At 54.8% G+C, this 25,962-nt stretch overlaps 3 protein-coding genes across 20 annotated transcripts; 2 read left to right on the forward strand and 1 right to left on the reverse strand.

Annotated features, from left to right (window-relative positions):
• The first annotated feature begins 210 nt into the window (after nt 1–210).
• On the forward strand, nt 211–5,781 carry ASB6 (ankyrin repeat and SOCS box containing 6). 2 transcript variants are annotated; one of them, XM_038549087.1, is made up of 6 exons: nt 211–414; nt 1,916–2,097; nt 3,086–3,192; nt 3,299–3,407; nt 4,024–4,110; nt 4,235–5,781. In XM_038549087.1, the coding sequence occupies exons 1-6, from the start codon at nt 302–304 to the stop codon at nt 4,900–4,902; spliced, it is 1,266 nt and encodes a 421-aa protein (XP_038405015.1). In that variant the 5' UTR covers nt 211–301; the 3' UTR covers nt 4,903–5,781. The 2 variants fall into 2 exon arrangements, with proteins under 2 accessions (XP_038405015.1, XP_038405017.1); XM_038549089.1 differs by lacking the exon at nt 211–414 and adding an exon at nt 535–787.
• A 160-nt stretch (nt 5,782–5,941) lies between these two features.
• On the reverse strand, nt 5,942–15,129 carry NTMT1 (N-terminal Xaa-Pro-Lys N-methyltransferase 1). 6 transcript variants are annotated; one of them, XM_038549090.1, is made up of 5 exons: nt 14,750–14,911; nt 12,060–12,228; nt 9,021–9,232; nt 7,997–8,249; nt 5,942–6,852 (listed from the first exon to the last, which is right to left on the reverse strand). In XM_038549090.1, the coding sequence occupies exons 2-5, from the start codon at nt 12,097–12,099 to the stop codon at nt 6,596–6,598; spliced, it is 762 nt and encodes a 253-aa protein (XP_038405018.1). In that variant the 5' UTR covers nt 12,100–12,228; nt 14,750–14,911; the 3' UTR covers nt 5,942–6,595. The 6 variants fall into 6 exon arrangements, with proteins under 6 accessions (XP_038405018.1, XP_038405021.1, XP_038405020.1 ...); XM_038549093.1 differs by lacking the exons at nt 12,060–12,228; nt 14,750–14,911 and adding an exon at nt 14,990–15,129; XM_038549092.1 differs by lacking the exon at nt 12,060–12,228 and having other exon boundaries at nt 14,750–14,910.
• Nucleotides 15,130–18,136: 3,007 nt separating this feature from the next.
• Nucleotides 18,137–25,534, forward strand: C9H9orf50 (chromosome 9 C9orf50 homolog). Of its 12 annotated transcripts, none has more exons than XM_038549078.1 (7): nt 18,146–18,837; nt 19,216–19,405; nt 19,510–19,623; nt 22,748–22,911; nt 24,515–24,683; nt 24,940–25,042; nt 25,334–25,534. In XM_038549078.1, exons 1-7 carry the CDS (start codon nt 18,330–18,332, stop codon nt 25,439–25,441), a joined length of 1,356 nt encoding a protein of 451 aa, XP_038405006.1. In that variant the 5' UTR covers nt 18,146–18,329; the 3' UTR covers nt 25,442–25,534. The 12 variants fall into 12 exon arrangements, with proteins under 12 accessions (XP_038405012.1, XP_038405011.1, XP_038405010.1 ...); XM_038549076.1 differs by having other exon boundaries at nt 18,149–18,837; nt 22,799–22,911; nt 24,871–25,042; XM_038549074.1 differs by having other exon boundaries at nt 18,150–18,837; nt 24,871–25,042.
• Nucleotides 25,535–25,962: the final 428 nt, after the last annotated feature.

Below are 25,962 nucleotides of genomic sequence, written 5' to 3' on the forward strand. Positions count from 1 at the left end.
GATCCGCGACCCCCACTCGGCCGGGGCTGCAGCCCGGAGGCCCCGGCTCGCGCTCCGGGGCGCGCCGCGGCCCTCCCAGCCCGCAGGGGGCGCTGTCGCCGCCCGCCGCTTCCCTAGCCGGAGCGGGCCGGAAGTGGCCCTCGCGCTTCCGCCGCGGAGCAGCGGGGCGGGCGGCGGGCCGGCGGGGCGCGGGGGCTGGTCCCGCAGGAGCCAGTGGAGCCCGCGGCCGCCGGGACGCGCCTGTCGGCCCCTCGGCCTCCGGGGAAGGTGCGGCCGCCCTGCCGCCGCCGAGGCCGCCGCGATGCCGTTCCTGCACGGCTTCCGGAGGATCATCTTCGAGTACCAGCCGCTGGTGGACGCGATCCTGGGCTCCCTGGGGATCCAGGACCCCGAGCGGCAGGAGCCCCTGGACGGGTAACTAGCTTCCCTGCCGCCGGCGGCCGACCCGGCGCTGCCCCCCTTAATGGTCTCCACAGGCGTGGCGGGGGGGGGGGTGGCTGTGTCCCCGCTGTACGGATGCAGAGGCGGGCGGAGGCCGGGGTTGCGTTGCTTTGAGCTCCTGCACCTGGCCCAGGTCTTGCCCCTTGCAGGGTGGAGCGTGCTCCAGGCCCGCGCAGGGAGGCCGGGAGGGTGGGGTGCCGGCGGGGCCTCCGCCTCGATGCCCCACCCTCGGCCCTGCCTGCCAGTTGCAAGGGAGCAGGGAGGAGTCTGCGGGCCTCAGTGTTTACCCGAGAGCCGTGCGAAACTGAATTCTGCAGCCGAGTTTGCATCTTACATAGACGAGCAGGTGCGAAAGGTATTCGGGGATGCATCAGTGAGCTAAAGGAAACCCCCAGCCTCGGGGATGCTCATACTTCAGAGGAGAAAGACTGACGGTCCCTAGTCGGGTGTGTGTCCGTTCGGTGTAACGGAGAGAAGCAGGCATGTTTCTGGGATCCCTTGGGATTTCAAACCCAGTGGGTTTCATGCGTCTCCCTGGGGACTTCGGTGGAAGCAGGCTTGCTTCTTCGCTGCTGTTGGCTTTGAGGCTTGTTTTGAAAACAGTGTGAGATGTTTCCTTAACTTTAAGGCTGCTGTGAGGGTGAGGGCGGGGCAGCAAAGGGCCTGCTGTGTGGCCTTTCCTAGTACCAGAATTTTTGCTGTGTATCCGTCCAGCACCGGGCATCCTCCCAGGCTGGGGAAACAGTCGGAATCCTGCCCAGGTGGGGGGTCGGACTTTGATTCTGACAACTGAAGGGTCCCAGAGGGGTGAGGCTAAGGGCAGTAGGGAGCATCGGTGAGGAAGCGAGGCCTCACCCAGAGGTGGTGGCCTGTGAAGGAGCTGCCTGCAGGCCTGAGCTTCTGGAGAAAGCCACAGCAGCTCTTGGAGGTCAGTGCTGGAAGACAGGTTGGGTTGGTGCTGGGGTGTGAAGGGCCACGTGTGCACTCAGCCTTCTGGGGCCTGGGGGGTTAGACATCTGAGTGTGAGCACAGGAGGGCCTGGGCTGCCCTGGCTGTGGGGGTTGCCTGGTCTGGCCTCCTCTGCAGCTCAGGGACAGTCAGTGTCAGGGGAAAGGGTGCCAATGTCTGCTTCTTGCACCTGGCTGCAAAGGCTCCCCTTCAGGCCCAGCACCATAGCTGTGAATCTTTGTACTCAATCCAGGGACCAGACTGTCTGGGCAACTGGAGAGGAGGCTGGAGACAGCCCCAGTTCTTAGCAAACGCAAGGAGTCATCTGAAGTTAAAAGATCCAGCTTGCTATACCACGGGCCTTTTTCCAAAGAGACTTCCTGCCCTCGCAGAACCAGGATCCTCCCTGGGGGTGGGGGATGGGGGTGATGACAGCAGACCACCCACCCACAGGGTGTGCAGGCTAGCTAGTCCTACAGCCATCCCCCCCCCACACCCCAACTGGTCCACCTCTCTCCTGCCCCAGGCCCAGTTATGTTGCCAGCGAGGAGAGCCGAATCCTTGTTCTCACCGAGCTGCTGGAGAGAAAGGCGCACTCTCCATTTTACCAGGAAGGTGTGAGCAATGCCCTGCTGAAGATGGCCGAGCTGGGACTGACCCGGGCCGCCGACGTTCTCCTGCGCAATGGGGCCAACCTCAACTTTGAAGGTCAGCTGGAGCCCAGAGGGGCTGGGGGTGGGGTGGATAGGTGGCTTAAGTGGGGCTCTGCCTTGGGTGGGGAGCCAAGCCTTCAGGCACTGCTTCTCCTGTTCTCCTGGGAGCCACTTTCCTTATTTCTTCCATGGGTGGTGACTAAGGAACCCCATCCCCCTGTGGGCTTTCAGATGGTTCTTACCACCTCTGCTTCAAGGGCGAGTTGGTTGCTGCTTCCACCATGTGATTGATCAGCACACTTGCCCAGCTAAATCCTGGGTTCCATTAACATGAAAATGTGGTTGCTGGCACTGTGCCCAGAGCTCAGGGAGAGCAATTTTCTGCCACTTATTCAGAGCCATCTCGCATTTTTGTTCATGCCACAGGAGAGGGAAAAACACGGAAGTGACACTGGGTGTAAATCAAGACAGGGCTGGGTTAGCTTCTAGCCCAGAGGGCCAGGGGATGGGGATGGAGCCAGTTTACTTCTCTGGCCTTCTTACCAGGGTGGGCAGGGTCAGCCAGGAGACATACAGGGCTGACTTGCGACTGAGTTGGTCTTTGAGCCGACACAGCACATGGCCAGGCACGCCTCCCCTCCCCGTCTGAGGACAGGCTCAGAGGGTGCTAGGCTCCTGGAGGGCTGAGGAGCTGAGGGGCACGGGGCCTGTTAGGAAGTCAGTCATTTGGAGACTGGCTTCGAGGATGTGGCTGTTACTACCAGGCTTCAGAAGCTGTCACTCCGGGTGCTTCTCCTAGCAGCCTGAGAAGAGGCCCCCTTACAGTTCCATTTTACAGAAGAGACTAAAGCCCAGACAGGTGAGGTGCTGCGCCCACTAGGATGCCCCCAGGATCCTGACCTAGGTCTGACTCCAGAGCCTGTGCGCTGGCACCTGATGAGGATGGCTCTGTCCTGACCCCTCATGGTGACAGAAGCCTGGGTCTCCTCAGGAAAGAGGGCTGGGGCCGATAGGACTTAGACGAGCTGTGTCTGTGCCTGCAGACCCTGTCACTTACTACACGGCCCTGCACATCGCCGTCCTGCGAAACCAGCCGGACATGGTGGAGCTGCTGGTGCGCCACGGGGCCGACATTAACCGGAGGGACCGGGTAAGGGCTGGGTCCAGCCTGCTCTGAAGCAGGGATGTGGTGAGTGGGGGGCTATGGGCAGCCTCACAGGCCCCCAGGCCCATTCAGCTATGCTTTCTTGGCTCAGATCCATGAGAGCAGCCCCTTGGACCTGGCCAGTGAGGAGCCCGAGCGCCTGCCCTGCCTGCAGCGCCTCCTGGATCTTGGAGCAGACGTCAACGCGGCTGATAAGCATGGTGGGTGCCTCCCACAGGAAAGCAGGGCACCTGGCACCGGGTGCTTTGCGAGGGAAAGCCAGAGCACCCCAGGACAGTGGCTAGGTGTGCAGGCTAGATTTTGCTGCATTTTGCTGACCTGCAGAAGCTTTCAGGAAGTGGTGCAGCCATTGGCCCCACGCCAGCCCCTTGAGGTCTGTCTGCAGGAGGAAGTAGGGCATGCATGTGGTCAGATTCTGAGGCAGAGTTAGCACTTCTTGGCAGAGACTAAGCCCGGGTCTCAGGTAGCAGCATCTGCGTGTCCAGAAATATCCCACGTCTTCTGGCCACTCTGCTCTTGGTTCTGTGTTGGTGGAAAGGGAATGACTAGAAACCGATCACCCTCCACCTTGGCTGAGAAGTTGGTCCTTTTTAAAGTTTGCTTTCTGGGGGGTGCCCAGCTGGCTCAGTTGGTAGAGTATGTGACTCTTGATCTCAAGAGTTGTGAGTTCAAGCCCCATGTTGGGTGTAAAGATTACTTAAAATCCTTGAGGACAAAACAAAGTCCACTTTCTCATCCTGTGGTGTCCCCTGCACCTGAGGGGTGGTCCTGACCTTGGTTTCCTGGTCCACACTCCTCATTCTCTTCCTTCCATAGGAAAGACTGCTCTGCTCCATGCTTTGGCCAGCAGTGACGGGGTGCAGATCTATAATACTGAGAATATCCGGCTCTTACTGGAAGGAGGTGAGGCTGGTCCACAGGCTGTTCCCAGGCCCTTCTCTTTCTTCCCACCATTAAACATGAAGCATTACTTTGCAGGGATTTAAGACCTTCTCCTGTTTTCTCTTTTCCTGACTGGCTCTTGTAGGGGCAGATGTGAAGGCTACCACCAAAGACGGGGACACTGTGTTCACCTGCATCATCTTCCTGCTTGGTGAGACGGTGGGAGGGGACAAAGAAGAGGCCCAGATGATCAGCCGCTTCTGCTTCCAAGTCACACAGCTGCTCCTGGCCCATGGGGCTGACCCCAGCGAGTGCCCAGCCCACGAGTCCCTCACACACATCTGCCTCAAGAGCTTCAAACTGCATTTCCCTCTCCTGCGCTTCCTGCTGGAGTCTGGAGCTGCCTATAACTGTTCCCTCCATGGTGCATCCTGCTGGTCTGGCTTCCACATCATCTTTGAGAGGCTCTGTTCCCACCCAGGCTGTGCTGAAGATGAGAGCCACGTGGACCTCCTGCGCAAAGCTGAGACCGTCCTAGATCTCATGGTGACGAATTCCCAGAAACTCCAGCTGCCTGAAAACTTCGATATCCATCCTGTGGGCAGTCTAGCAGAGAAGATCCAGGCCCTTCACTTCTCCTTGAGGCAGCTGGAGAGCTATCCTCCATCCCTCAAGCACCTATGTCGGGTTTACATCCGGCTCTATCTTCAGCCCTGGCCTGTGGATGCGAAGGTCAAAGCCCTACCTCTGCCTGACAGGCTGAAATGGTACCTCCTCAGTGAGCATAGTGGTACCGTTGAAGAGGACATCTGACCACTCCCGGATGGAAGGGTGCAGGGTCTGGGCAGCTCAGCCTGCTGGTGGATTTTGGTACCTGTGGCAGCCTTAGGGGAGAACCTTCTGGCCATCTTCCGGAAGGTACAGGTTGGGAGAGGAGACTTGATCCTAACTGTGTACCAAGAACACAGGTGGAGCCCAGCAGCTGCGGTCATTCCTGTGGGAAAAAAACTCTGTCTTCCAGGGGGACTGCCCCCCCTTCTGTCTGCCAGAACCCCCAAGTCTCAACCACATTGGGAAAAGGGACAGGGTGTAGATTTGGGACAAGTGTACACCTCGTCTGCAGGGAGCATCAGGCAGGGTAGCTTTGAGTCTCTGTCCTCCTGAGAACTGTAGGAGGCTGGTCTGTCTTGCATGGGGCCCAACTAAAGCCAGAAGGAAGCATGGTAGGCTTGTGGGGGACAACCCTGCAAGGCCCTTCACTCCCAGCCTCTCCTCATGCTAGATTATGTCACATACAGAAGTGCTTTTGGTGGGCTAGGGAGAAAGCTGAGCTGACCCCTGCCACCTTTGGCCGTTCTGGGACCAGGTCACCCACGGCCCAGCCACCAAGGCACGGGACTGGACTCTGGTGGCAGCTGTCTGTGCCAAACCTGGGACCTTGGGAGACCATGTCTTCTGCTAAAAGCAATTCTGCATGACCAGAGACAGTCCTTTCCAAAATGTCTCACAATTTTGTGAGGGGTCCATCTGATGAAGAAAGCTACACTGCTGAAAGCTGACTGTACTGCCCAGGCCGAGCCCTCACAAAGCCGAGTCCCAGGCACATGGGCCCTTATGAATTGTGTAAATGCTGGGGAAGCAAGCTGAGGCAACTAAAGATACATTATAAAGTAAAACATTTCTCTTGGCCTTCAAGGTGACATTTTGGCCCCTCACCCTTCCCCAGCCTCAGATAAAGGCTCCCACTGCAGCCATTAAGAGGTGAGAAGCACTAGGGGACGGCAGCATCTGGTGGGGACAATTAACACAGCACTGCTGTCCCAGTTAAAAAAGAGTACCACTCCACACTGGCTAGGGCCTTCCCATTACAGGATTCACCCTTTTATTTTCTGACTGAAAATGCTCACCGAGGAGGAGCTGCCAGGCCCAGCCAGGAGTGAGGCTGCAGACTTGTAACGATCACATTAGGGACACCAGGGCTCCATCACCACACAGGCCTCAGAAAGCAAACATCCCCAGCAGCTGCAGGAGGTAGCAGGCCTGCCCAGGCTCGCCGTAGCAACAGGGTGACAGTGCCAGCTCCAGGCCCGGCTCCTCTCCTCCCCCCAAGGGAAAAAAGTCCTCTATGACCGAGAGTTCTCTTCCTCTTAAGGCAGCCAGGCCTACAGCTGGAAGGCCAGGTGGTACAAGGGAGATCCAGGGAATCTCCACTTCTGATGGGATCACTGTATTCCCAGTGGGGAGCACCAGGGGCCCTGAAGTCACGCGAGTCTGCACTGCCCAGAGAAGCAGCAGAGCCAGGCTCCAGCCTCACTGCTCCGTTCAGGGGCACCCTTCCTCACTGGGTCCCATTATGTCTTTTGAAAAAGAGTCTAGTGATGGACGGCAGACAGGTATATTTAGCGGTCTTGCTCAACACTCCCAAACCATCGTCATGGAGCCTCTGGGTCTTGCCCGGCTGCCAGTCCCCACCCCACACTGGTCCCTTTTTCCTGCCAGCCCCCGCTCATCTCAGGGCTAAGCTGTAGACGTGGTAGATCTCATCGGGGAGGTTCTCCTGGCGCTCCTGGGCTAGGAGGCTGAGGCCTGCACTGCGGACGATCCTGTGGACCACCTCGAGGTCCCGGCACACACTGCTGTCCACGTCATCCAGGATCACACCCTCCTGGGCCATGTTGTCTTTGATGACAATGATGCCATTGGGGCGTAGGCCCTGCTTGCAGCGCCGCAGGAACTCAGCCAGGTGCTGATCAGTCAGGTGGCCTGGGGACAACAGAGGCTGGGGTCACTAGGGAGGGAGTGGTGCCAAGCACGTATATGTCACTGGCCATACATGGCTCTCCGCCTCCTCTCACTGCCTTACTGAGCTGTCTAAACACACAGGGCCTCCCTGGCTCTCAGCAGTCCAGAGAAGCTTACCAAATCCCATTCCATGTAAGAGGAAGCTGGCTCAGAAGCCACTCACCAGAGAGCAGTCACAAAGTACACAGCTGGGATTTCACCCTGAGTGGACGACTTCTGGGCCCTGCCTGACACCTACGCTCCATGCCAATCCCCCTGCTTTGAGGCCTGGATTAGGGGAACATACCAAACTGTTCCCTTCCCTAATTAGAACTCCAGACAGGCAAAAAAACAAAACAAGAAAAACACCTCCAGATAGGCTTTTAGGGACCACAAAATATAGGGCCAGACCCAGTGTGTCCCCAGCAGGGCTGTGGTATCTGTTATGGAGTATGTAGTGGGTGGCCAAATGCTGGTACAGTGCCCTCCCCCCCTCTCCCCCCCGCACCTGCTGCCAAGTCAGCAGCCCAGGAAGAGTGCCTTGGGTGTGCTGCTAGGCTAAGTAGGTGCAGGATGGACGGTAAAGCACGGCTTACTCACTGTGAACAGCAGGAGCAGCCAAGGCTTCAATATTTCCTTTAATAAAAAACATTTACTTATAAAAACTCATTTCCAAGTTCTTTGAATGCAGTAAGTTATTGTTCATTTCCACTTTTTCACCAAAAAACTGCACCCAGGGATGCCTGGGTGGCTGAGCGGTTGAGTGTCTGCCTCCAGCTTGGGGCATGATCCTAGAGTTCTGGGACCAGTCCCACATTGGGCTCCCTGCAGCGAGCCTGTTTCTCCCTCTGCCTATGTTTCTACCTCTCTGTGTCTCTCATGAATAAATCTTTAACAAAAAAAAAAAAACTGCACCCAAAAGGGTCATAAAAGGTACTGATAAAACATGGAAGGTGTACTTTAAGGGAGTGCCTTCCACAGTCGTGGCGAGCCCTGGGAAGACTAGAGAAACCCCTGCCATCTTGCCTGCTGCAGGTGCCCTGGGGCGGTGGCTTCCAGGACTCCGGGGGGACCACCTCTGTGGCAGGAGGTGTGTGGAAGGTGGAGAGGGCTGGGGAAAGCTCACCTATCACCCACTGGATCCAGATGACATCGTAGGAGTTCGGCTCGGGGCTGAAGTCCTGGAGGCCGCAGCAGAAGTAGTTCCTCACCCTCTTGCCCTCTTCCCCCAGATACGTCTTGGCTTTAACCAGAAAATCTTCTGTCACGTCCACCATGTCTACCACTCCAAAGAGCGGCAGCAGCAGCCTCTTGGTGATCCTGCCTATGCCGGCTCCGCAGTCCAGGGCACAGGAGGTGCCCGTCTTGTTTGGGCCTTCCTAAGAAGCAGAGAAGGCACAGACTCCGTAAGGAAGGCTCAAAAAGCCCGAGGGACCCTGTCCCTAGGAAGGGCTGTTCCTCCCACGCTCCCAAGGTCACTCCAGTAGGACCAGGCATGTAGGCTGTGGGGTCGCCAGTGGGCAGGAGCACACCTTGTGCCTGTCCTGGGCCACCTGTCTAAAAAGCCGACTTCCACTTAAAGATGGGTAATTTGAATAGGCGCATTGATCTCCTCTCACTCCCAGAGCCCCGTTAAAACAACAGGATGGAAAAAATTTAAGCAGTGAAAGAATGGAAGACGGAAAGTGGGCAGAGAGGCATCAGGTAGAATGAGGAGCAAGCACCAGCCTCTGACGCTCACCAGGGGAGGCCACAGCTGGGCACACGCCAGCCTGGCACAGAGGAGGGCAGGGCAGGTGAACAACTAGGAGCCGGCCTTCAGCAGAACAGCCAGCACCCACAGCCCAACAGCCCGCAAACATGGCAAGAGAGTGAAGGATTCAATCCAGACAAAACGGAACGGTTAAAGTGAGACTCCGTGCTGGTGCCGGAAACCCTCGCACAGTGACCAGCTCCCATCTGACAACCCTGAGACAGAGGCCCCAGTCACATGCTGCCCCCGCCCCAGCCTTCGAGGCCTGGGTGGTCGACGCCAACAGATAACCAAAAACCCTGCGGTGATCCGTGTGAAAAGTGGCGCCCCGTGCAGAACAGGGAGGGCCACCAGGGCCACATCCTCTGCTCCTGGACAGCACACCAGACCTGCCTACCCTCAAAAACCTCTGCAGGAACTTCCGGGAGCTGCTGATGTCGATGCTGGAGATGTGGCCATACCCCCCGAGCATGCCGTCCACTGTGGGCGGGACTTCCTTCCAGTACGTCTTGGCCTTTGAATAGAACTGTTTCTCATCTTCTATCACCTCACTTGTCATGCTGTCACCAACCGAGTCAGCTCGGGCACCAAACCCAGCAGCAGTGCCTCCTGAACAACAAAAAAAAGCAAATCAGCCAAGTCAAGGGCCCCAGTCTCACCCCACGCTTCACTGGTCATGCAACCCTGTCCAATGCAGAGAGATGTCCAGTGTCCCCAAAACTGCTATTCCTTGGATGACAGTGCTGTCTCTCGTATTCAAGACATTTTGCAAAGTTACCTCTGTATCAGAGGAGAAGACCCAGAATCCTGGGCTTCTAGTCCTTTCCTTACTATACATGACACCTGACCCGATGGCTTCTAACTCTAGGGTATCGAGAACCCCCAGTCTACACTTGAGGAAAGTGAAGCAGGGAACCCCACCTTCCACAGTGGATGTTCCAGCTGATTGTGGGAGGGGTCTGGGGAGTCTGCATGCCTCCCCTCTCACTCTAGAGCACAGAATGAAGCTCACTGTGGGGTCTGGTCCTTTGTTAAGGTGCCAGGACTCTCTATAGCTCCATGCACACAATGGCAACTGTGCAGGGCTGCAGACAAGTACAAGACATAAGCACAACACACCCCAGAGGAAGTGCTTCCCTGAGGAGTGACGACCATCAGCTAAAACTAAGGATGAGGAAGGGTTCACTAAGCCAACCAGGCAAGCCTGCTCCGGGAAGAAAGGCATGAAAAGCACATAGAGAGCCCCTGCAACTGGAAATACATAGTCAGGGGAGCACATCTGTAGATTAGACTCCTCGCTAAAGAGCAGGGAGCTTAAACTACTCGAGAGTCAAGCAGGGAAGTGACAAGAGATGTGTTTCTGGAACTCAGTTGACAAGCTGTGTGGACTCCAGGGCGAGAGTGAGAGCAGATGCAACAAGAGGGTGTTTGTCAGAACAGGTGGAGAGGCAATGACAAAGCAAGAGCCTGGGCCTGGGAGAGGGGAGGGTTTGGCAGCTCCACACCCAGCCAGCCCAGCCACTCATGCCAGGGAGGGACAGAAGGGTCAGATCTCTACCCTGAGGCATCTGCATGCATCAAAATGGGTCTGCACTGAGCCAAAAGTACTATGGAAACTTAAAGAATGGAGGATTCCTTTCCAAATGGCAGACAGGGGAGCGGCTGAGAGAAGGCAACCTGAGCTAGTCCCTGGAAGACAAGTAATGCTGGGGGGGGGGGGGGGGGGGAGGGCAGCACAAAGAGACACAGAGGGGGCAGGGCACGTGTGTCACCCACAAGACTGTTGTGATGGCCTGGGCTGACTGGAATGCAGAGGAAGAGGGTTATTATGGGGAGATGAGCTTAGATGGGCAGACTGGTCCTGGGTACAAGAGGCTCCAGCAACAGGCTGGGGGCCATGGGTCTAGCCTGTTGGTAATGGAAAACCAATGAGCTGAGAGTTTCTGAAGGGCCCAAGGTATGCTGGGATATAAGCTTGGGTGGGACCAACTGGCAGAGTGGGAACAGCAGGAGCCACCCTGGCAGTTGGGATAAGGAGCAGCAGCGCTGTAGGAAGATAGCAACAGGGGCACATTCCCATCACAGGCTCTCAGCTCAGGGGTCACATCCCCAAAGGCCCTCCAGGAGCAGCCCAGCGAGAGTGGCTTCCTCCAACACCTCGATCCAATCCCCACATTTTCCTGCCATCAGAATGTATATTTCTATATTACACTGTTTACTTACTGTCTAGCCTCCAGTGGGATGGAAGCTCCAGAGGCATGACCTTGCCTTTTCACCACTGTGTCCCCAGCACTGAGCCCACAGGAGTCCCTCAGTGCACGGGTCACAGGACTCCTGGAAGATGGGGTTAACACAGAAAGCTTCATGTGGAACCCCAGAATAGTGTTCAAAAACAAGTAAAAAACCCCGAGGATGCACGAATGCTTTAAGAGTTTCAAGAGAAGTAATCAGATGGGAAACAGAAAAGTGCCCTAAGGACAAGCATACAGCCCTCAATACATTCTGACTAGAAGGACAGAATTTTCATTGGCCATGTTTGTTACTAGTCCCCAATGCACAACTGTACTCTGAACCTGTCCTAGAAGACAAGGAGCCTTCCAGAAGCGGCAGGCCCAATTCCACCCAACAACTCAGGAATGCTCCTCACTGGTGCAATCTTGCTTCCATCAGGTCAGCCCTTTCTAGGGAACCCAGCTAGCCAGTAGGGGCATCAGGGGAGGGTCCTCCTCCCCAACCCCTGGCTTCTTCCTGAATTTGTATGTTCCTCAGGGACAAGGCCACACACTAGCCCTCTAAGGAATCAGAAGAAAAGCGACAGCATCCACATGCCCTAGCAGGTCCAGTTCTTAGATCTGTGATTGTCACTGTTTCCGTCCTCTGGAGCCCTTCTGCTGTGTGGAGAGTCCTTCAATCCCCTTCAGATTCTTTTTTTTTTTTTTTTTTTTTTTTGTGCCCCTTCAGATTCTTGAATCAGCTCTCAGATTGATGCTCTAGCTTCTTCGTTCAGGTACAAGAGTCTGGGACTGCAGTGAAGGCAAGTTCCAACTACTGTGTCACTCGAAGAGCCCTTTGGGGTAACAGGCTGGGGGGCCCTGGTTCTAAATATAGCATCCCCTCACCCTGGCTCACCGCCATGTCCCACACCAGTGTCCTAGCACCCGAGGCTATTCCTCCACCCCCTAGAGAGAAAGTGGCACACAGCTCAACAGGAATGAACTTCCGCTCCAGCCCTGAGTCACATGGTAAGCCAGAGAACTAGAAACCTGCCGACACCCAGAAATGCCAGCTGTGGTAGAATGAAGATCACTGTACTTCCCGGACAGCTGACAGGAAAGAGGGCCACCAGCCTGAATGTCACCACAAAGCTCAGTCTGGGGCTGCCCAGCCCCCATCAACAGGACCCACAGCCACCATGTCACAGCCTCTCCACCATTACCCAGGACAGATGGCATCAAAGCCAGCTCTTTCCACAGCATGCCAGCAGAGCTCCTACTCAGCACTCAGACGGGAGCTCGGCAACACCAACTCCGTCCCCATCACTGCCCGCCAGTCTTGGCAAACTGCTGGTTTTGTCTTCATATCTGTCTCCACCAGCCTGGGAGCTCCTTAGAAAAACAGTGGCAATATCCTGAGATGCATCACTGTTATTTCTCTCATATCCCATGTAGCATACAGGCATTCAACAAAAAATTCAATCCCCACTAAATGAACAGAATAAATGTGGGCCCACTCACCTGGCTGTACTCTCTTTGCCTGTCTGCCTTCCCTTCCAAGGAAGCAAGCTTCTTGGGGACAGGGACAGGACCTCATACCCCATTAGCCCAGCACCTGATACAAGGTGGGGGTTTGCTAATTGTTGAAGGATTCAAAGAATGAGCTTTCTGTGGTTACATTCTCCACTTCTGAAAAAGTCTTATAAAAATCCAACCATTCAAAACTGGTAACATTGAAAGCATTACCGACAATGTAATTTTTTGCTTTACCAAAAGCCTTACAACATGATTTCTTTAAATGTCAAGGTCCTCTGAATAATCTAATTTACAAGAACTCCACTTACAGGCAGATTCTAGGAACAAGCCAGGGGAGGAACATCCAGGATGGGAAATGGCAAGTATAATTTTGACATTTGTTCCAACAGCTGATTAATTAGTAAACATGACTCCTTGGGGCCCTGTCTACACTTTATCTCCCAGTGTCCAGATCAGAGTGGGAAAGAGGACCCTAGGAGTCCAAGGGAACAGTGGGGTTGTCAGTCAAATAGCAGTAAGTCCTCCTTTACTCTGCCCAGGTTGTGGTGAGGAGCTATGTGGCTGCAGGGGTGGGAAAAGGCCTGGACACAATCTGGCTTTGTGTGCATCCTCAGCTAGCTTGGATGGGAAGAGAAGCCTTTTGTTCACAGTGGACTATGCTCTTCAGCAGGTAGAACGTGTTGTCCATCATTCATGGTCATGCAGCCACCTCCTCTTTCCCTCCAAGGTGTTTAGGCAGCCGCCCCAGCTACTACTTCTCCCAGGGTCCATGGAAAAAAATGGTGTTTGAACTGTCACCATCAGTGCTTTGGGGAGGCATCACATCCTCCTCATTTACCAGCCTCTAAGAAAAAACCTGGAAGCAACAGGAGGCAAGAGCCTGCTTGACATTACTTCCTCCCTCTTGCAGCCTACTGGACAGGGCCTGTTCTCCCTGGATCTGTGACAGCAGCTGGACATATGGGAATGGCAAGGTGCTCTATGAAAAAGAAAGGGAAGGAGGAAGTAAACAAGACGAAAAAAGGCGTGACGGAGGAGGAGAGATGGGGTGTTTGAAACCAAACTAAGGCTCTGGTAGAGTCAAATGAACCACATCTGAATCCTGGCTCTGCTTTTCTCTGGCTGTCTAATCTCAGATAAGACACCTAACTTCAGTTAAGTTTATCTATAAAATGGAAACAGCAATGTTGACTTTACAGAAACGCTGTGACAATCGTCACAGGTCGGTGTGAAAGCATCCAGTGATCTGTACAGTGGCAGGTACATATTATCTCAAGTTCAGAAATCTCTGTCAAATGAAATTCTCATCAATTCTCTCTGCCAATTGTAGAGATCAAATGGGAAAAATGCAGTGATGTGCCCTATGAACTGTAGAGTGCTGGCAACACCTAAGGGATCACTACTGTTATGCTGGGGGGTCGGTCCAGCAGACAAACAGCTCTGCAAACCTGCAGTGGAGGGGAGTGAGCTTCCCATCTGTTCCAGCACAGAAACAGTGCAGAGATTCTGGAGATGCTACCTCTGTGACCCTATGGCTTCTGGGCCCCACCAACGCATTCTGCATGTACCTCCAACCCTCCCCCAGGCCCCAGCTGACCGACAGAAAGCCATTCCACTAAAGGGGTGTTGTGCCTTAACACAAACACACACAGGAAACCAAGAACAGCCAAGGAGGGAATTCAGACCCCTTAACACAGTCAAGGGCCCCATCCCCCAGGGGATCATCCTCTCTCTCTGGGCCATCATTCTACACATTCAGACCTTGTACAAGACCGACCCGCCCCACTGCCAGGGCCTCTGACACCGGCTGTTTCTATCCCAGAGAGATCCCGCTGTTGATGGGCAGCAGAGCCTGGGCCTCTGGTTCCATCTGGCAGCCCCTGGGCAAACAGGCTGACCTTGGCTCCAAGGGCTCTCGCGGGGAGCTGCCTTCTGAGTGGCACCAGTGGGGAACTGGAACGGGAGCTGGGTCCAAGGTGAAATACGATAGCGACTCCCATGCAACGGGCACTACTGTGCCCGGCTCTGACCTGAGCATTTTACTGAATCCTGACACCTCCCCTCCGAGTGCGTGCTCTCCTTAATCCCCGTTTCTCACAGGGGAAACTGAGGCTCAGATGGGAAAGGGCCTAGCTACGGTCCCCGGACGCACCCCCGGGGGAGTGCCCCGTCCAGGGTCCGGCCGCCTCGACCTTCCTCCCCCACCCGCCGCCACCGGTGGCCCAGGTCCGACCACCCCGGGGCCCGCACGTGGGGCTCGGGCAGCTCGCGCCGGGTCACGTGACGAGCCGGGGCCTCAGGGCGCCGAGGCAGTTGGGGACCGGGGCCTCCCCTCCCCCGGCGGCCACGGCTCCCCGCTCCGCCGCGCGCTACTCACCCCGGGCGGGGGCTCCCGGGACCCGGGAGAAGAGGACGGGAAAGAGGATGCGGAAGACGGCGGCGGCGGCGGCGGCGAAGACCCCACAAGCCCACCACCAGCTCCGACAGACCGCGGACAAACGCGACACCTCGCGGCGCGCGCTGCCTTTGTCCCCACACGTCACTTCCGGGAGCCCGGGGCGGGGCCGCCGCTAGCCCCGCCCCGCGGCCGGTTCGCCCCGCCCCGCGGGCTGCTGACCTCAGTTGACTTCTGGGTCCGTGCAGGACCTCTCGGGCCTGGAGCCTCCGCGCCGCGCCTCTCCTGCCTCCAGCACGCGCACCAGTGCGGTTAGAGGCTGAAGGCTGGACTTTTGAAAGCGAACGTTCTGTAGGTTTCCACTGGGTAAAAAGAGGCGGGGCGAGGGGGAGGAGGTGCCTTATTACCCAAATTGCACCCGTAATAATTTGCATTAAAAAAAATATGCATGGGGATCCCTGGGTGGCTCCGCTGTTTAGCGCTTGCCTTTGGCCCAGGGCGTGATCCTGGAGTCCCAGGACTGAGTCCCCCATCGGGCTCCCGGCATGGAGCCTGCTTCTCCCTCTGCCCATGTCTCTGCCTCTCTCTCTCTGTGTCTCTCATGAATAAATAAATAAAATCTTTTTTAAAAATAAAAAATAAAAACATACAGATCAAAGGAAGGAAGGAAAGAAGGAAAGAACAGAGAAAGAAAGGAAGATATCCCTGACAGTGCCAAGGGGCTGTTAGCCCAAATACACAGAACTAGTTCTTGAAGTTTCCATTCCAAAAAACCTGCCCTCCCATAGGCTCCTCCCATATATAGAAATTTTGGAGGAGTCCCTGAAACAACCTTGATGGAATGTGAGTTTGCAGGTGGGTAGGCCTTGTGAACCTCTCCAAGCCTCAGTCTCCTCTTCTGCCAGTGTTCAATGTGTAGGATAGCCCAGGTCCAACCTTCAGCCCTGTGCCTGCAGGGGGCTCTCAGTAAATAGTATTTATCATTAGTTCATTTTTCCCAAACTGATGCTCTGGTCTTAGATTTACAGTGCCTTCCTCTGGGCTTTGCACACAGGAGGTTCTTTAAAAGTGTGTTTGCTCGCACACCTGGGTGGTTTAGTTGGTTAACCGTCTGCCTTTGCTCAGGTCATAACAGGGTCCTAGGATTGAGTCCCACATCCGGCTTCCTGCTTCCTGCTTAGTAGGGAGTCTGCTTCTCCCTCTTCCCCTTCCCCCTGTTCATGCTTTTTCTCACACACATTCACTCTCTCACAAATAAATGAATAAAATCTTTTTTAAAAAAGTGTTTAACGAAGTGAAAGCTATGGGAGGGGGAGCTGCTGACTGCTGTGGAGTCCTCCAAATCCGTTTATGTATATATTATATGGCATCCTCTCCAGAGTACTCCAGGTCAGACTTGGTTTCCCTGACCTGGGCCCCTGTCCTAAGCTTCATTTTCCATACGTTAAAGAGAAGGGGATAAATCCTAAGCAATCTCAAATGCTAGGTGCATCTATAATTTTCCTTTGGGGGCAGCTCTGAGCCCGGCTCTTTTAGGGGTGCCTAAAAATCCACCCCCACCTTTTTTTTTTTTTTTTTTTTCCTGTCAATGGATGAGAAAGTCCCTTCCCTACACCTGGTCTCTGAGGCCTTTCCAGATCTGGACAGCTCCAACCTCAAAGCCTCTTGCATCACTGAATTCCCAAGCCTTGCACACAGTAGTTGGTCAAGAAATGTTTGCAGCATGCCAAGGGCTGGAGGGCTCTTTAGAAATCATCTAGTTAGTGAGGTGCTCCTCATCCATTTTCTAAAAACTCATGTGCTCTTAGAATAAATATAAAAAAGGTTCACCTTCCCCACTCAATATTCCAATTTCCTGAGGAGGTATGCCCTTCCATCCCATTGAGTATTTGCAGAAAATGGGAATACATCAGCTATGATGCCTCCTCCAGGCTGACTTACAAAATTGTAAAATGATATCATTCCAGTGAAATTGCTGGTCCAAACAATCCTCCCCCACTCATGTTTCACAGAATAAGCTTTTCCCCTGCCCTTCCTAGTCAAGAGTCACAGATGGGGCCCAACAGTCTGTTTTACTATGGAGCCCTGAGAACAGACAGACTTTCCAGCATTACACAGCAAACAGAAGCAGAGCCTGGATCTGAAATTGGTTCTCTTCATTTCCAGGCCTACTATATTCTTACTGCCCAGGATTCTGGTTGAAATTGTACTTCCAGAGCTGCCCAGCTCAAACTTGACCCACCTGGGCCTCCCAGATCCAGAGAGGGAAGTGGAACCCTGAGCCCTCTGCCCCTGGCTTGGGCCTGGCTGCCCTGGTCAGGAGTTCCACCAACTCCCTTGTGAATATAGCCTTGGCTTCCTGAGCACAAAGCCCCACCTTCTGTCTTCAGGCCCAAAAGCCCACTGTTCCTCACATGGCCTTGGGTGAGGGGCAGATCACAATGACCCTGAACAGGCCCTTGAGGCAGCAGGGAGGGTGCAGCAGAGAGACCAGGCTGGGAAGATGGGATCTCCCAAGGACCAGCCCACCGATTAGGGGGCTCTAAACTCAAGGGACCTTCTCTGGACCCACTAGAAGCCCCACTAAGGTAAGTGTAACACCAGGAGCCAGCTCAGAGATAACAATCTGGGAGGAGAGTGTGGTAGGGAGGCAGCAGGCTCTAAGACACCCCCCCCCCCCCCGTGTCAAAAGCTGGGAGCAAGTGTAGGACTCTGTCTCCCAAAGGGCAAGTTTGTTAAAAATATGTGTCTTGGAGCGCCTGGCTGGCTCAGCCAGTAGAGCTTGTGACTCTTGATCTCTGGGTTGTGAGTTCGAGCCCCACATTGGAGGTAGAGATTACTTAAAAATAAAATCTTAAAGAAAAAATATGTATCTTGGCTCCAAACCTATTGAATCAGAATCTGAGGCATCTGTACTCTCAACAAGCTCTCCGCCCAAGGGGCCCTAACGGCCCAGCAGGACTGGGCAACTGCTAGGCAGGTGTCTCCTTTCAAACCTGGTTCCAGGTTTCCTAATTCCCGGTGGAGTGCTAATAGATAGCATAATAGACCTTGAACACTCCAGTGTGCTTAGTCACAGAGGAGCAGGTGCTCTGTTATCCCCATTCTACAGATAAAGGCATGAGAGAAGTGAATCAATTGGCTTGTCCAAGGTTGCAAAGCTAATAAGTAGTGGAACTGAGACGAAATCCTAAATAACAATTTTAAAGTAATTATAACAACAATAGTAGCAGCTAGCTTTAATTGAGCATGCACAAAGTGCCTGGCACTATTCTATGCCATTTACACGTGCTCACTCACCTAAACGTCACAGCAACTCAGAAAGGCATGTACTCTGACGTGACCATTTTGCAGGTGAGGAAACAGAGGCTGGGCAAGCTCTGGCCTGAAGCCACTGGCGGCCAGAAGAGAGACAGTGGCGTTACCCCCTAACCACAAGTCCCTCCCCACCCCGGGCACTATGGCTTGGGGGCTGGCCTATGCCCTCCTCTCCACTTCACACGGCACCCCCCGCCCCCCCCTCTGGCGTGAGAATGCCCTGAGCTGAGCGCAGGGCCAGACAATGCCCAGGCGTCTCCCCAACCCCGGGGCCCAGCAGATGGCGTTCAAGGGGCTCCCCGGCGACGGCGCTCGCGGAAGGGGAGGCCCGCTGCTGCCCAGCCTGCCCCTGCCGCAGCTCCGCAAGGTCTCGGGCGCGGGGGTCCCCGACAGCTGGAGGGCCTCGGGGGTAGGCGGCGGCGGGTGGTGGCCGAGCGGGTCCTCGTACCCGGAGATGGGCGTGGGCGTCAGGAGCCCCTCGCTGCGCCTGCCAGCCCTGCCCACCGCGGCCCAGCGGGCGGCGCAGAACCGGACAAAGCTGAGGTCACTCCTGCTGCCGCCCCCGCTCCTGGCCAGGGCGCCCCGGGAACCCGCGCCCCCGCGCGCCAGGCCGGGGGAGAGCGAGGATCCCTGGCGGGGCGCGGCCTGGGAGGCCCCGGATTCGCTGCGCGGTCTCCTAGGAGAGCTCCTCCCCAGCAGGGTCCGCGAGTTCCTGCACCAGCGGCGGGCAGAGCGCGCAGGGCCGCCGCCGGGTGAGGCCCCGCCCGGGTCGGCCCCGGGGGGGCGGGGCGGGGGCGGGGGCGGGGCGGGGCGGGGGGCGGGGGCGGGGCGGAGTCATTTCCGGAGCGAATGGAGCTACTACTGCTAGCGGAGTCCGCCCGCCGAAGTCCTGCCGACCACCCCTGGAGGGCGGGTCTCCCATTGCCCCCCCCTTTTTTTTTAAGATTTTATTTATTTATTCATGAGAGACAATGAGAGAGAGACAGAGACACAGGCAGAGGGAGAAGCAGGCTCCATGCAGGGAGCCCGATGTGGGACTCCATCCCGGATCCCGGGATCACGCCCTGAGCCAAAGGCAGACACTCAACCGCTGAGCTACCCAGGTGTCCCCCATTGCCCCTTTTGTACAGTTGAGGAAACCGAGGCCCAAGGCCATATAACTAGGGAGAGCCTCGTAAGGACCGTCCCCAAGCAAAGGCTCATGGCTATCTCCACCTCCTCCTGGCTAGCATCCTCAGCATCACGACCCAAAAGGAGTGTGTCAGAGCAATGCCACAATTCTCCCCAGTGTCCCCACTGTTCTTTCCTTCCAGACCTGAGGTAAGTATCCATTACCTGCTGATGGGGACAGGGTTGCTGACAATGATCCGAAGGTGGGGAGGACCCTGACCACTCATGCCAGGTGTGGCTTGTTTATCTTCAAGGGGCCAGTCATCATACTTCCAGGATAGTCTTAAGAAGATTTTGCTCCATCAGATACCTGCCGCGGGGACCCTGAGGAAAGATCGTTCACAATTCACCCTCAAGAAAGGCAACCAGTGAGTTACAGGAGCCTGGCGGTAGGGGGTGGGGAAAAGGAGCATTCCTTCTTTTCTTTCCTATTGTCTTTTGCCCATGAATTTACCTATCTGTCCACCTATACATCCATCTATGTGTCCATCCACGAATCAGGTCTTCTGCCAAATCCATAATCCGTCCATGCATCCACCCAGAGATCTATCCCAGAGCAGGTCTCCTCCCAACCTATCCAAGGATTATCCATCAACATCTATGAATCCATCCACCCATTTATTCATCAGGCCTCTACCAACATATTCATAATCCATCCATGAATCCATTCAGATATTCCTGCTCCCATTCACCTATCCATCTTTGCATACAGCTTCTCTGCGAACCAGGTGTTATACAATGCATCCATGAATCTCTCTCCACCCACGCACCCATCCATCCATCTATCCATCCATTCATCCATCTAGCCAGTCATCTTTCTATCCACAAACTCTACGGTTCTATCCATCCCTGAATCCAGTGATTAGTCACCTACAAATCCTTCCATGCACTTGTAAATCCAGGGTACTGTCCATCTATAATCTTGTCATGAAGCCATCTACGAGTCCACATACCCATATACAGAAGCATTCATCCACTTATCCATACATCTACCCATCCCTCTAACATCCAGTCCTATTCAGACCTTTTCATTAACTCATTCATGAGTCCATCCATCCATCCACCCACCTAATCTTCCATCCTTTTACTCATCCCACCATCAATTCGTCCATTTCTTCCTCTAGCTTTTATTAGGTTTTGCTACGTGTCAAATGTTGGGGGAAATAAGATAAGGAATGGAGGTAGAAGAGCCTGGGCAGTATAGCTTACCTGGATCTCAATGCCATAGCTCTAATGGAGGAAAAGAATGTAGAAAAAAAAAAAAAAAAAAAAAAAACTCCTCCAGCATAAACAGGCTTAAACAGAGGTGAAAGGTGAAGAGCATTGCCCATGAGTTTAAAGAGCAAGGAAAGTAAATGCACTACATACATGCCATCCCTTCTCCTTTTGGACCCATGGCTGACAGTATTATTTGACCCCAGCATTTTTCCCCCACTGGGCCTCAAACCCTTCCTGACACAGTGTTCCAGGCAGACGCTACCAGTGGATCAGAATAGGTGCCAGAAGTGAAACACATTTGCCAACCCAGGAACTTTAAATCAATCACCCCAAAGAAACACACTACTTCTCCTAAGACATAATAAGTACAAGTATGGAACTCATTATCTCAAATATGACAAACAGCAGGGATGGACATAATCACAGTGTTTCACATTTAAGAGCTAATACTTGAGCACTTCATGGTGTGTGAGATTGTCTGGTAGGCCCTACAGGGGACACCGGGGTGCCCTGGAATGGGCTCCAGAAGCCTTTGACAGGAGAAGCTGAGACTTCAGTCCTCTGGGCAAAGCCAGGATGCACCTGGGTCTGGCCCTGAGGCTAGCACAGACTGGGCCTTGATAAGCAGGCAACTATCGGATCACTAAGTAGGTCCCAACACCTGTAGCCGTCTCCTGTCTGCCTGGCTCTTTAGTGGGCTGATGAAAGCATCCTTTACGTGTCCACACAGACATAAAGAAGTAGTCAGGGGGATCCCTGGGTGGCGCAGCGGTTTAGCGCCTGCCTTTGGCCCAGGGCGCGATCCTGGAGACCCGGGATCGAGTCCCACGTCGGGCTCCCTGCATGGAGCCTGCTTCTCCCTCTGCCTCTCTCTCTCTCTCTCTCTCTCTCTCTGTGTGTGTGACTATCATAAATAAATTTTAAAAAAATTAAAAAAAAAGAAGTAGTCAGATAAATGGATGTAGATACATCAATATGTGTGTCCTTAAGGTGGAACGTGACATTTCTGAATAACAGAGCCACAGATGGATCAAGCAGGCCCTCCTGCAGGCTTGCCCTTGAGGCTAAAATTAATAAATGTAACAACAACAGAATGCCCTTTATTGAGTGCAGGCCCCATGCCAGGCCTTGTACTAGACGCCTCCCATAAGTTATTTGATACTTTCCAAACTCTTAGAAGGAGGCTATTATTATATTGCTCTACAATATATAATACATAATTTAAAGAGGAAAACTGCAAAATGGAGACCTGATTGTGGTCTGCCCAAGCTCATGTGCCTGAGAAAGGGCATAACTGAGACTAATGATTATAAAAACAGTTTGAGGGGCACCTGGGTGGCTCAGTGGTTGAGCGTCTGCCTTCGGCTCAGGTCGCGAACCCGAGGTCCTGGGATCAACTCCCGCATCGGGTTCCCTGCAGGGATCCTGCTTCTCCCTCTGCCTATGTCTCTGCCTCTTTCTCTGTGTCTCTCATGAATAAATAAAGTAAAACCTTAAAAAAAAAAAAAGAGCAATTAGAAGTTAGAAATGATTACTCTGGGCACCACACATCCAGGTGGAGTGCTTTGCCATCCGTTTCATCTCACCACCCCATGTGGTAATGAGCCCCATTTTACAGATAAAGAAACTGATGCTTCAAAGAGTTAGGCTGGAAACCCAGGATGACTTGACTCTCAACTTCCTCTCTTTCTTCTCTCTGCTGAATTGCTTGATATATAAGCATGCCGGCTCTGGAACTAAGATTCAGATCTTGGCTCAAAAATAACAAAAAATCGGGATCCCTGGGTGGCGCAGTGGTTTGGTGCCTGCCTTTGGCCCAGGGCGCGATCCTGGAGACCCGGGATCGAATCCCACATTGGCCTCCCAGTGCATGGAGCCTGCTTCTCCCTCTGCCCGTGTCTCTGCCTCTCTCTCTCTCTCTCTCTCTGTGACTATCATAAATAAATAAAAAAAAATAACAAAAAATCTTGGCTCTACCTTTTACGAGCTGCATGACCTTGGGCAAGTTGTAAAACATCTCTGTGCCACAGTTTACTCATCTGCAAAATGGGGAGAATAATCATACTTCCCAGAGCTGTGTGGGTTTGGTGGGCTGATGCATGTGACAGGCCTGATCCACCTCCTTGGCAGGCAAAGCGTTCCCTGAAAAGGCCAGGTATTGTGGTTGTCAGGATACACAGCGAGCTCTGGTTGAGTGGATGTGTGCTGTTGGGGTGGAATGTGGGGCTGGGGGCTCAGACCCTGGCCCTCCCTTGCCCTTCTCACCTCTCCCAGCAGGTCCCACAATATACAGGCTCCTAAGCTCAAGACTGTGCTCACCCACAGCTCCTCAGGGGAAGACTCAGGGCGGTGCAGGCGGTTTTGCCCCTTCCGAGTGCGATTTGCTGATGAAACCCTGCGGGACACAGCACTCCGCTACTGGGAGCGCAACTGTGCAGGTAGGCAGACAGGATGGGGAGCGCCAGGACTCCAGAAAGTTCCAGCTTGGAGCCCAGAGAGCAGAGGCTATGGCCCTGGGAGTAAGGGCCGGCCTGCAAAGGCCAGGAATCCACTGACGCTGCCGAGAAGGCTTCTCCAGAGAGTGTTAGGAGGACCTCGAAGACCGTGTAGAGTGTCTGAGGTCCTGCAGAGGTGTCTGAATATGGGTGGCACCAGAGAGCAGCCACAGTGCAGGAAACAATGGCTACCCAGGCTTGGTCACCGCTGCAGGACTTCTTGCTGCCAGGGGTTCTCAGGAAGTGCCATATCTGCCCACCTTGGAACAGGTGGCACCCATGGCCTCCCGACCCCTGTCTGGCCCCTTCCATGGCTTACAGGGGCTGAAGAAGGTGGCAAAGGCACTTAAAGCACCTTCTGCCCATATCCATGAAGGTATTGCCCAGAAAGGTCTAGAAGACCTGGCTGAGGAGTTGCCCAGAGAGGCTGGCTGTCTGAGGAGTTGCCCAGAAAGGTCTAGAAGATCCAACCTTCTCTCTGGGGAAGGCCAGAAAAGAAGCTAGGAACCACCAGACCTGGGTTTGGGAATAGAAGTTTGCTCTCAGCAATTTGGGAATGGATGTGATGGTGTCTGCTTTGGCACGGTTTTCAGTGTTTTCTGAAAAGGGTGTCAAGAGGCAGATGGGAAGAATCCGTGTCCTTGCTCTGGTATAACCTTTACCAATCCTCCTCCCACCCCTTTCTCCATCAGCCCGGCCTCTTCACTTCTCAGGATATAGCAGCCCCAGGGCCTCCAAGAGCTTCCATCTATTTATTGACCACCTCCTGTGTGCAGTTTCAGGAAACGGCTGCTCCAAAGCCTAGCTGTGGGTAAAGCCCTAAAATCCAGGACCTTCACTGACTCAGGAGGGACCCTACTCAGGCCCCTTAAGGTCATAGGAAGTTGGAAATAAAAGCTGCAGTTTTGTCTAACTTCTTGGTTAATGGGGAAGCCAAAGCCCAGAGAGCAGGTGACACGGCGGCCGAGAAGAGAAGCCAGAGTGTCCCCAGACAAACACTGGAGAAAGTTTCAGGCCAATGGCAGTTAGCTGACACAGGAGAAGCTTCTTTGTCCGCCGTGGCCACGGGAGCTGTGGTCACGTCCCAGGGCACCAGAGCGGGGCCCAGCTGACTGCTTCCCAGCCCTTTCCATCCTGAGGCAGCCATTGGGGAATTTGGGGTCCCTGACCAGCCAGAAGGGCAGCTATTGGGCAAGAAAGACTCTCAGCCCTTCCACCCCTGCAGGAGGCTCAGCATTGTCTCTGGGTTTCCACGGTGGCGTGACTGGCCTTCCCATTATGGGAAAGAAGGCCCATCTGGGGCTGCAGCAGGAGGGGGTATGGTGTGTGTGGGGGCACAGTTTGGGTCATAAAGGCAGAAACAGTCACGCAAGATAGTTTTAAAACCTGAGCCTTCTCTGGAGGCAGCCAGACGGCACGGGGGAGCCTCGGGTTGCCATGGAGACAGGGTTCTGCCCAGCCTTGCCTGCCAGAGAGGGAGGAGGGGAGAGTGGGGGTGCCAGAGCCCCGCCAGGTAGAGATCTCACAGGAGCCCTCTCTCCTCCAGTCCGGCAGAGCAACATCGAGAATGGGATAGCCACCCGATCATCGACATCAGAACGGGTGTCCGGGAGTGTCGGGAGATGGCTGGAGAGTTTGCCCAAAGCCCTAAGCCCCAGGGCCCAGGAGGAGGCCATGGCCAGCGTCTCGTTGTTCTGCTGGGAGTGCCCCGGCCTGTGAGGCTTCGGGGAAGGGGACAGGACTCCTACGCATTGCCAGGGCGCCCTCTCCTCACCCTGTCGACTACCCCACCCAGTGGCGGGCAGGCTAAGGGTCGGGGCCCTTGAGGGCCCTGCCAGCCATGGGTGGACCTGGAACTCAGAGTCCATGCAACTCACAGGCTCCTGTCCCCACCCTCCCCAGGCCCACCCAGGAGCCACAGAGTCACCTGTCTGAGGATGCCTTCATGAACAGCCTGCCCTTCATCCCCAGGGCCAGCACACAGAGGCAGCAAGGTGACCTCAAAACCTTGCTGGACACCGACCACACTCTGGAGCCAGTGGGCAAATCGCCCTGCTCCTGGAGCCAGAAGCTGGTGAGCACCTGCTGGCAGCCAACCACCCAGAGCACTCCTGCCCAGGGGGTGGCTGGGGTACCGAGTGAAGCCTCCCTGCATGTGGCTGAGGGCTGGGGTCTCGAGCTGAGCTGGGTTCAGATTCCCAGCTCCATACTTGCAGGTGCTGGGGGCTTTTTGCATTTGTTTCCTCATCTGTACGTTGGGGCTGACTCCAGTGCCCACCCCTTTGGACTGGGGGTATAGAATCCCCCTGGGATCTCCTGCCCAGAGGCCCCTGGAGCGTCCAGTCAGTCCTCCTTGTCTCTCTAGGAATCCTTCCTGCCCAGCTTGGTGCTGCACACAATCCTGAAGCGAGGCCGCCCTAAGGGCTACCGGCTGCTCCTGCCCTCCACGAAGTCACAGCAGGCTCCTGGGTGAATGGCTACTGGAGCTCCAGCCCATGTGTGGACACGGGCCAGGGGGTGAGGAGAGGCCTCTCTTGCCCCACAAATAAACATGCATTTCAAGTGGCTGGGACCTGCTATGTCTCACCCTACAAGTTGCTGGGCTCCAAGGCTCCTGGACCTAGGAGAAGGAGAGGACAAAGTCATGGCTGAGATGAGGCTGAGGGGTGGGGGCAAGGCATCCTCATGGGGCCAGGGCTTGTTCCAGGTGAACCCCTCTTCTGGAAGGCGAGAAGCCTTCCACACACACTTCAAACCTGGGACCAAGCCTCTGTCAACCCAGATCAACCCACACCTGAAACAGACACCTGCCCTGAGGCCCCGCCAGCTTCCATCTTTGACTGGAACCAAAGGCCACTTGCTGACCTCCACCATGGGATGAGGGTGTCCAGACTCCAAAGGAGTGGACAAACCTTTGTCTTCCGCACTGCATTCCCCAGGCCAGGTTCACACCATCTGGTCCCTGGAGGGCAAGCATCCCGGGTGGGTACCAGA

This window comes from Canis lupus, chromosome 9 (assembly GCF_011100685.1).
Source record: "Canis lupus familiaris isolate Mischka breed German Shepherd chromosome 9, alternate assembly UU_Cfam_GSD_1.0, whole genome shotgun sequence".
Classification (NCBI taxonomy): Eukaryota; Metazoa; Chordata; class Mammalia; order Carnivora; family Canidae; genus Canis; species Canis lupus.

What these genes read in the sequence shown, in the direction of transcription:
- NTMT1 (XM_038549090.1), bottom strand. Translation starts at nt 12,099, where the DNA reads ATGCTGTGGAAAGAGCTGGCTTTGATGCCATCTGTCCTGG. An exon ending in TCCTGCAGAGGTTTTTGAGG is followed by an intron (nt 8,250 to 9,020) that starts GTAGGCAGGTCT and finishes TCTGCTTCTTAG; the next exon opens with GAAGGCCCAAACAAGACGGG. An exon ending in CTGGATCCAGTGGGTGATAG is followed by an intron (nt 6,853 to 7,996) that starts GTGAGCTTTCCC and finishes TGTTGTCCCCAG; the next exon opens with GCCACCTGACTGATCAGCAC.
- C9H9orf50 (XM_038549074.1), top strand. Translation starts at nt 18,330, where the DNA reads ATGCCCAGGCGTCTCCCCAACCCCGGGGCCCAGCAGATGGCGTTCAAG. An exon ending in TCTTTCCTTCCAGACCTGAG is followed by an intron (nt 19,406 to 19,509) that starts GTAAGTATCCAT and finishes TTTATCTTCAAG; the next exon opens with GGGCCAGTCATCATACTTCC. An exon ending in TGCTGGGAGTGCCCCGGCCT is followed by an intron (nt 24,684 to 24,870) that starts GTGAGGCTTCGG and finishes CACCCTCCCCAG; the next exon opens with GCCCACCCAGGAGCCACAGA.
- ASB6 (XM_038549087.1), top strand. Translation starts at nt 302, where the DNA reads ATGCCGTTCCTGCACGGCTTCCGGAGGATCATCTTCGAGTACCAGCCG. An exon ending in GGCCAACCTCAACTTTGAAG is followed by an intron (nt 2,098 to 3,085) that starts GTCAGCTGGAGC and finishes CTGTGCCTGCAG; the next exon opens with ACCCTGTCACTTACTACACG. An exon ending in CCGGCTCTTACTGGAAGGAG is followed by an intron (nt 4,111 to 4,234) that starts GTGAGGCTGGTC and finishes TGGCTCTTGTAG; the next exon opens with GGGCAGATGTGAAGGCTACC.